The 9,946-nt window shown below is 36.8% G+C and overlaps 1 protein-coding gene across 1 annotated transcript; it reads left to right on the top strand.

Moving 5' to 3' along the window:
* Positions 1 to 4,523: 4,523 nt before the first annotated feature.
* LOC107807552 (dirigent protein 22-like) lies at positions 4,524 to 5,483 on the top strand. The gene has a single exon (XM_016631961.2). It carries the CDS (start codon positions 4,637 to 4,639, stop codon positions 5,210 to 5,212), a length of 576 nt encoding a protein of 191 aa, XP_016487447.1. The 5' UTR covers positions 4,524 to 4,636; the 3' UTR covers positions 5,213 to 5,483.
* The last annotated feature ends 4,463 nt before the right edge of the window (positions 5,484 to 9,946 follow it).

The raw sequence follows: 9,946 nt of genomic DNA, 5'->3' as shown, positions 1-9,946 counted from the left end.
CAAAATCACTGCCTAGCCTAGAAGGAATCAGCGCTCAGGTGCGGACTCTGCTATACCTGAATCTGCACACACGGTGCAGGGAGTAATGTGAGTACTCCGACTCAGTGAGTAATAATTACAAATAATAGCTGAAAGTATGAAAACACGTAAAGGCACAAAGCAATTCCATATCAAGCAGTAAAATCACTTAAAGCAGTAAATCAGTGAAGAAATCAAATGATATTCCTTTTTAAAGCAGTAAATCAGTGAAGAAATCAAATGATATTCCTTTTTAAAATAAGTAAAACAGGTAATTTAACAGGTAATTAACAAGTAGAAATCCGCCCCTCGGGCACAGTATCAATCGCTCAGCATAGTATCAGCCTCTCGGGCTCACTCTCAATACAGTATCAGCCCCTCGGGCTACGTCACAAACACTCAGCATAATGGTCAGCCATTGTTACCTGACCAAATTGCATCATACAGTGTCATTGTTACCACTATTTCAAATCACATGGGTATCCGCGCTCACTGTGGGTGTGCAGACTCCGGAGGGGCCCCTTACGGCCCAAGCGCTATATCAAGCCACCTTGTGGCATCATCACTCAGCATATCCTCACATCACTCAAGCCACCGCATGACATAAATAGTATCTTAGGACCTTGACCTCATATCACTCAGCATATCCTCACATATGGCCCTCGGCCTCACTCAGTACAGAAATCATCATAAGCCCCTTGGGCATTAGTAAAACAGTAGTTCTCAGCCCAAAACATGATGTAGAAATGTCATTTAAGTTTCAAATCTGAGTAAAAGTGGCTGAGTTTGTAAAACAGTAAATATCAACAGGATTGAGTTCAAATAATAAGTCAAGAAGTAAGGAAACAGTGATAAAAATCCCCGAAGGGTTCAAATAGTTGGCACGAAGCCCAAATATGGCAATTAGCTCAAATCATGATGATAACAAATGAATTTCAGTCAAATATTCAGTAAAGTCATCAATCGGGATGGACCAAGTCACAATCCCCAGTAGTGAAAGACCCCACGCTCATCATCCAGCGCATATCTTGCCTCAATATAGCACTACGATGTGCAAATTTGGGGTTTCAACCCCTCAGGACATCATTTACAACCATTACTCTCCTTGAACTGGCTAATTCTCTAGCTCGCGACGCATTTACCCATCGAATTGGCCTCTACGCACGTCGAATCTATCCAAAATCAGAACGAATACGTCACAATATGCTAAGGGAACAAAGCCCAAGCGAAAACATTCGAAAAATATCAAAAATCTCGAAATTAGCAAAACCCGATACCCAGGCCCACATCTCGAAATCGGGTAAAATTTACATTTTCAGAATCCTCATACCCTCACGAGTCTAACCATACCAAAATTATCCAATTCCGATACCATTTGGTCCTTCAAATCATCATTTTATATTTTTGAAAGGTTTCACAATTTTCTCCCCAAATTCCATCTCAAATCACGAATTAAATGATGAATTCAGTGATAGATTCATGTATTCTAGCCAAATATGAGTTAAAATCACTTACCCCGATGAATTTCTTGAAAAACCTTCGAAAAATCGCCAAAATCCGAGCTCTCTAGGTTAAAATATTAAATAAAACCCAAAATCTCGTATTTATAGGTACCTCTCAGGTATCAGCTAGTGCGAGCCGCACCAAAACGCACGCGGTCTGCGCAAGCCAGTGCGGTCCGCACAAAGGCAACATGCGGCCGCACAGGACTCCCTCTGCAGTGATAGACTTTAGTATTTTGGTCATAATTTTTTCTATAGATGTCCAAGTTGCGATATCTTTACCTTTCTGAAAACTAGACATGAAGGGCTACAACTTTCGTTTTTGAATCACCTCAAAATTCCTTGTAGATCAAAAGATATGAGCTTCCGAAGTAGGACCAGCGGATCGTTCCCCACCGCGGGCGCACACCATTTTATGCGGTCCGCATGATACCTACCGCGGCTGCATACCACTTTGTGAGGTCCACACATCTCTCAACGCGGGCACACCTATTTTTGTGCGGACCGCATGGGTGAGTTCTGGGGCCTGCAACCCCTGTAGACCTGCTAAAACTATGATTTTTGCACTAAAACATCCCGGAACCTACCCGGAACTCTCGGAACTTCAAACCAATTGTACCAACACATCTCATGACATCGTTCAAACTTGTTCAAAACTTCGGAACGCTCACAACAACATCAAATTACAAATTTAACATAGGATTCAGGCCTAAGAACTCCAAGAACTCTTAAATTATGCTTTCGATCAAAAGGTCTATCAAATCTCGTCCGAATGACCTGAAATTTTTCACACACATCCCAAATGACACAATGAAGCTACTGCACTCTCGGAATTCCATTACGACCCCTATATCAAAATCTCGCCTATCAACCAGAATTTGCCAAAATATCAATTTCGCCAATTCAAGCCTAAATCTTCTCTACAACTCCAAAACTCATTCCGATCGCGCTCCTAAGTCACAAATCACCTCCCGAAGCTAGCCGAACCATCGGAACTCACTTCCGAGCCTTCTAACACATAAGTCAATATCCGGTTGACTTTTCCAACTTAAGCTTTCTTAAAAGAGACTAAGTGTCTCATTTCTTACCAAGTCCTCTCCGAACTCGAACTAATAAACTCGATCACATAAAACACGGATAACGAAGCGTAAGGAAGCTGAAATGGGAGAAATGGAGCGGTAACTCATGAGACGACTGGCCGGGTCGTCACAGATGTACTCTCACGTACGAAAACATGAGGTGTAACAGAGGGTTACTCCTCCAAGATTTACAGTTACAGAATGGTACGTTCGGACCAGGTATGACACGGGTGACGGTCACGCCTCCCTAGGGTTGGGGCATGACAATGAACAAGTTTTAATTAAGCAAACAAATGAAATTCAAATGTCAAATTGGCTACTCAGTCCCTCGTAATTTATATTCTTTGACGATATTTTTCACTACGTTCTATTATTTTAATGCTTTCTTCTTTATTCCTTTTTCTCTTTTATTTTGCATACAAGTAACTACATTATGTGACCTTTTTAATTTTTTAAAATTTTACAATTAAGGTTGCAAATGAAGAAACGATAATCTGAAAGGGCTAAAATTTCCCTAAACTATGCGAAGAGAGCGCTTTAACCATTTTCCATTAAAAGATTTTTTTAAAAAAAAAGATTTCGTTAACTGAGTTCGAAAATAAGGGCAAATGTGCCCAACTTTTATAACGGCAGGGGCATAAAACAACCGAACTTTTGATGGAGGAAAAATATTGCTCTAAGCAAGAAGTACTGGGGCAATTATGGCCCTTTTCCGTCAAAATATCAATGCATTTTAAGCGTCTGTTATATTAAGTTGTTTAGCTAATTTCTTAGATTACTAAATTAAGAGTACTATAGACAATTACCTAGTATCATCTTAGGCCACTTTAATTTAATGGTGTAAAAAAGTTATACACGGTTAATATACAGTGTGCAAAACCCGAGTTTTTGACCAATATTATCCCTTATCTTTTAGGGTAGGTCTATTTTGGTCTCTCAAATTTAACCCTGAGCATATTTAGTCCTTTAAGTATGCTAAAGTGGAGCACCTTTAGTCTCACTAATACAATGTGTTAAAAAACTAACGATGTTACCAACTCTAATTCATGAAGCAAATCTTCTGCTCTGAAGCAAAATGTTTCCTCTCTTTTTATTGGATAACGCAAATTATCACTTTAATTCCTCATTTTTTAGATAATGTCTTCTAAAATTTTGATCTTGAAAATATCCCCTTGTGTGCCAGTTTTCAATTTTTCAATGAGAAAATGACACTGTATAACCGCTGTTAAAATAATAGCCGAAAAAATGTATAAAATTTATAAATTATTTTGTGTATATATATACATTTAAAAATTTCGGTTGATTTTTCCAAAAAGAAAAGTTAAAATTTGAAAAAATAGAGCTGCCAGGATCACTTCTAGGCATATTATTGAAGCAAATGAATAACTAGGTTGTATTATCACTTTTAGCCTGTGCCAAAAACTATTTACATCTGATAGCCGAAAAAGTATATAAAATTTGTATAATTTTTATATATATAACATACAAAATATATATATATATATATATATATATATATATATATATATATATATATATATACAAATAAATATACAAATTTTATATATTTTTTTGGCTATTATTTTTACAGCGGCTATAAAGTGTCATTTTCTCATTGAAAACTGACAGAAGGGGATATTTTCAAGGTCAAAATATTAGAAGACATAATCTAAAAATGAGGAATTAAATTGATAATTTGCGTTATCCAATAAAAGGATAGAAAATATTTTGCTTCAGAGCAGAAGATCATTTGCTTTATGAATCAGAATTGGGTAACATCGTTAGTTTTTGAACACATTTTGTTAGTGAGACTAAAGGTTCTCCATTTTAGCATACTTAAGGGACTAAATATGCTCGTGGTTATATTCGAGGAATCAAAATAAATCTACCTTAGTACCTCCAAAAACTCTACTAAGAGTACCCTCAAATAAATCTACCCTCAATATTGGCCAAAAACTCTGCAAAACCCATTACTATATATAGTACCTCCAATCTAAGAGTACCACATAATAAGCTCTAATTGGGAAATTGACAACCATGGCCAAGTCCTGCAATTTTCAAAAGCTCTCTATCACCGTACTTCTCCTTTCAATCCTTACCCATGGAAACTGCCGCCAAGAATTCTTAAGAAAATTATCCAAGAAATCAATGGGTATGAAGAGGGAAAAACTTAGCCACCTTCACTTCTACTTCCATGACATAGTCAGTGGTAAAAACCCCACCGCCGTGAAAATAGCCGAAGCCGCCATGACCAACCGGTCGTCCACCGGATTCGGCCTTATGGCGATGATCGATGACCCTTTAACCGTAGGACCAGAACCAAACTCCAAACTTGTTGGACGAGCACAAGGGATTTATGCACAAGCTTCACTCAATGATATTGGTTTGTTGATGGCTCTTAACTTTGCTTTTGTTGAAGGAAAATATAATGGGAGTACATTAAGTATTTTGGGCCGGAACTCGGTGATGTCGACAGTCCGGGAGATGCCGATCGTCGGCGGGAGTGGGCTTTTCCGGTTTGCTCGTGGCTATGTTCAGGCAAAGACTCATACTTTGGATTTCAAGACTGGTGATGCTGTTGTGGAGTACAATGTCTATGTCTTCCATTACTGAGTTACTTCTTTTTTAGCTTCTTTTTTTTTTGTCTTTTTTTAGTGACAGTGTTGTTTTCAATTATGTTGTGTTCTTTTTCATATTAAAAAAGAGCTAGTTTTGGCTTTTTCGTATTTGGCATGTAGACGTAAGACTTTTGGTATATGATTCTTATAAAGAGGCATGCCCCACTTGAAAGTAGGGAAGTGGAGTCTCTCTCTGTAATGTACTCCATTAACCCATTTCCTGGAAATAACCATATTATATATAAATTTGAATTTTTTTTTCTGGACTTTGATTTTCAAAGTAAGAATTCATCTTCATTATGTCATGGTAAGGCAAAATCTCTCTCTCCCCACTTCTTCAGGGAGTTTGTATTGGAAAAACCAGAAATACGGTGCAAGAACGACATTTTAATTACTCATTTTAATTTAAAGGACACATTTTAATTACTTATTAATTACTCATTCCATTTTAATTTAAAGGACACACTTTTTTATTGTCATTTGAAAAAGAACGACACATTTCTATATTTCGAAACAATTCAACTTTAAACCTTTTATTTTACCCACTTTATCCTTATTGAGAAATTTTTATAGTCACACAAATATCATTGCCCTAGAAAGCTTTTACGTCTTAAACTTTTAGGATCTTATGTTTAAAAAAAATGTACCAAATCAAATTACATTATCTAAAATTAAAAATGTACCAAATCAAATTACATTATCTAAAATTGAAACAGAGGGTGTAACTCAGTTGAAGAGTTATCACCTTATATCCTATGTATTAGTATTAATTTTAACGGATCCTCCTCACCACATAAATGTTGATAAAGTTCATATAGCTACCTACTCGTTTGCTTCAACAATCACGTGCTGATCACTCAAGACGAAATACTACTTAATTATATTGGATAAAGAATTAACTTTTATACATTCTTGTGTGCAGGCCAAGCATGCCTAGTAAAATTGTTACTCCATGTCATGGATTTCATTATTATTTGAACATTTCTAGTGCGGGAGACAGAGACAAATGAATGTGGAGTCTTCATGCTAAATTATGATTTAGTAACAAAAACAAATTATCCAATATGCTTCTACAAAGTTCATATTTATGATTTAGTAATCATTCCTGAAAAATATTCGATTCTCGTCAATGATAAAATCAATGTCCCGAATATTTAAAGACAATACTATTCTTTTAGCTTTGTCTTGTCACAGAGCTCTTACCGGAGAGGAATTTTTTGGATTAAGACATTTATTGAATTCAATTGTTTTTGGATTTTTCAATCATAATAAGTGTCTATTTACATAATCAAGAATAAATTAGTTTTGTTCTTCCAAAATGATTACTTATTATGACCACTTATTGTGGACCGGATGAAGTATTAAGACTTGTGACAGGGTTACATGATGTATATGTTGTATATGTTATAACATGTATTTTGGATAGTATCTTCGTTTAGAAATTACGGATCTCAAGCATTGCACCATAAGTATGTGCTATTTACCGCCAGACTATACCCATTCGAGACGATATTAAAAGTTTAAATTCTTATATTTTTCATTGCCAATATAAACACAACAAATAAATGCAAAAAGAAAAACTATGGATGTTTTGACTATTAGGTAAAGAATTAAATCTGTACTCTTGAGAAGATTAATCAATTAAGCATGTCCCATACTTTCCATCATAGTATGTCTAAGTCGATGAAAGATCTAAAAGTGGAAGAGGACCCAACATAAAAAACAATGGAGAAAAAAGTTGACTAGGTGGGTAGTTGAGCAGGAAAATTGGGCAATCTTTAAATTCCAAAATTGACTGTATCCAATATATTAATTTGCAATTTCTTCGTCCTGAATTCCACAGAAAATGGTAAAAACCAACTATCTGTTTAGACTTGGAATTCTTCATTGATTACCGTTCTTCTCTTTTTGTTGCCTCACATCCATGAAAGTCGTTGCATTGACTTGAGAATTTGGAATTTCCACCGCTAAGACTTGACTCCCATCTTCTATTTTCCTTGAGCAATGATTATTCCAGTTGGAGATTCCTGGGTGTTTACTCGTAAAACGATACAGTTCAGTAAAATAAATTTAAATAAAATACAAACGTCGTTGTAGGATGAGCCTTTTCGGAAGCAATAATAAGAACAATATGTAAAGCAGAAATAAAGAAAGTTATTAATAGAATAAGAACAGATTTTGTCTTTTGTGTATGGATGATTTTTCACCTCTTCGATGCCTTCGGAACTTATTCAACGCCAGTCACATGTTCGTAATCGGCACCAATTATTTTGTAACTCATGTCTTACTTGTATTTACTTCCACGTGTCATCTCGTCGAGCATCCACCAGCCGTTCATCAATTTTACCCCATATAGATAGTCTCCCTACTTTCCGGTGATAAAACTCTTGTGTTACCGAGAAGTAGATAAGACCTTTTTCCTTGGCGAAAAAGTTCCTGAACGGTTTCTGTACTTAAAAAGACACACATCTTCTTGCATTTAATGAGCCGAATATGTATTATCCCGTGATTCAGCAAATATTTTTTTCAATTTTCAAGGTAATGATGACCATGGATTCTGCCGCCTATGAACTTCTCTACCACTTATCAACATTTCACTTTTGCAAACTCTTCTTCTTCGAATTTCCTTAGAACTTTTCTGCAAACCCCACTTTCTCAGTAAAATTTTCTTTCTCAGCTTTTCTATCACCACGTCTTCTGTTATTTCTGTCCCCGAAAACTCTAGCCTTTACATCAGTGGTGGCCTTTCTAAAAAAGAAAGACAAGGAAGTTGATACCGGTCATTTTCCTACCACCAACACAAACATACCCTCTCAACCAAACTCTAAGATGGACCTTCAAGTACAAAAGGAACCCATCAACCCAAAAAATGTGAGAAATTGGTCGGTCAGCAGATATCCTTCTTCTATACACCCTGCTGGTATTCCTGTTGTGAACGAAGATTACGACTGAAAAAACATTGATATCTTAGCCCCCCAATGAAGTGGAAAGGGTTATTAGCAAACCGAGTTTCATGTATGTTTATACATACTGTTTTACCTTAAGAATGAGTCAAGAAATTAATCCCATTACTTTAGAGTTTTGCTACCACTACAAAATCATTTGGCTCAGTTAAGCCCGCCAATATGGTGTACGGCGGTTTGGCTTCGAGTATTTTGCTCTCGGGCCAGAGAAACCCTCACTCTTGCCTATTTGATCAACCTTTACTCCCTAAATAATTTTCGTGGAGGCGTGATCTAACTCAGCAAATGCGGCCATCATGCCCTCATTACTAGTGTAGATGATGATAATGACCGTGATTGGATGGAACAGTTCGTTATCATTGCTAGCAAGGACATCCTTTTGGCAACAACACCTTCTATCTCTAGATCTTGAAACTTTGCTCGTATGTTTTTCAGGTATCTTTTTTCTATTACGTTAAACAAATTTACCTCCTTTGATAACTTATATTTCTCTTATTTCAACTACCTGTTGAGTTCCACCATCGATTAAGAGCCTGACCCAATAGGTACAGAAAATTTTAGAACGTTTGTACACCGAATTCCTGTAGGTGGAAAGAAATTTCATCCAAATTTAATTGGAAGTCCAAGAACCATGGTAAGTAAAAGTTTTCCTTTTTCCCTTTCGATCTTCAGCATGATTTAGAACCAATTTGTTGACTCTCTTTTGCAATACATAGGCCTTCCGAAAGGGTGTTATGTCCGCCCCGTTGTTGAGGTTTCTCATGATCTAATGATATCTCATCAACAAATTCAAGCCATCATTAACAAGATGAGGGTTCGTGATGCCTCCCTCACTTCCAGTGAAGGTCCCTCTTCCCGGAGTCCCTAGCCTAAAGAGAATAAACCAAAAAGAAGACATATATCTACTGCTAAGACTCAAAAGAAGCCTTTAACAAAAGAAGTTCCAATTGGACCGACCATAGTGGCCATTGATGAAGAAGAAACTAATGATGAGGTAGTTTCTCATTAAAGAAGAAGAAAAAGATCTCATCCCACTCAACCGGGAGAAATTCAAACAATCTTCACGGAAATAGAAACAATTGAAATGCTAAATCTCATTTTTGGGCTCACGTTATTGATTTTGGTCAAAGGAATTCTACCTCTGATATTCCTCCAACATCAACTTCAAGATCATCCGTAACACTATCAACTCCTACCTCTCCTCCGATCCCAACTGAACAAATGGAAGATGTTCGCTCTCCACGGTCATCCGATTATGGGAATATAAATAACACTTTTTCGGCACCCATCCGAAACCCCGATGATAAATATAATGTCATTATTTTGGTTTCGAATGAGTGCCACTTACTCTCTAAGACGGTGGGAGTCTCCAACTACTTGAAGCCTTTGGCGTCAAACAAAGATTGGAGAAAAATGGAAGATCTTTCTGTTGAGTGTCTGATTAATAACAGCATGCACCTTACTGCTCATGTATCAATTTAATCTTCTTTTCTTCCCTTTTCTATTGCTATACATTGTCCTTATAACTTTAATCTTTGACCTTTTGGGCTAACTTCTTTGCCTCCGAGGGCTTACAAAATATGATCTTAGACAAACAAGCACTTACTGCAGAATGGGATCAGTTTGCTGCTAAACGCGATCAACTCGTTGAGTGCCTCTTGGCTTTAGGAGCAAAAGTTGCTCAAATGGGATAACTCGAATCCCCGTTAGAGTAGTTTGAGTAAGAAAAGATCATTCACAGCCGAGAGGCCGCTCAATTACATGAA

The sequence above is a fragment of the Nicotiana tabacum genome, chromosome 6, assembly GCF_000715075.1.
Source record: "Nicotiana tabacum cultivar K326 chromosome 6, ASM71507v2, whole genome shotgun sequence".
Classification (NCBI taxonomy): Eukaryota; Viridiplantae; Streptophyta; class Magnoliopsida; order Solanales; family Solanaceae; genus Nicotiana; species Nicotiana tabacum.
Note: the sequence above shows the minus strand (reverse complement) of the source record. Positions and strands in the feature narration are given on the sequence as shown.

Coding starts and splice junctions, on each gene's coding strand:
- LOC107807552 (XM_016631961.2), top strand. CDS start 4,637: ATGGCCAAGTCCTGCAATTTTCAAAAGCTCTCTATCACCGTACTTCTC.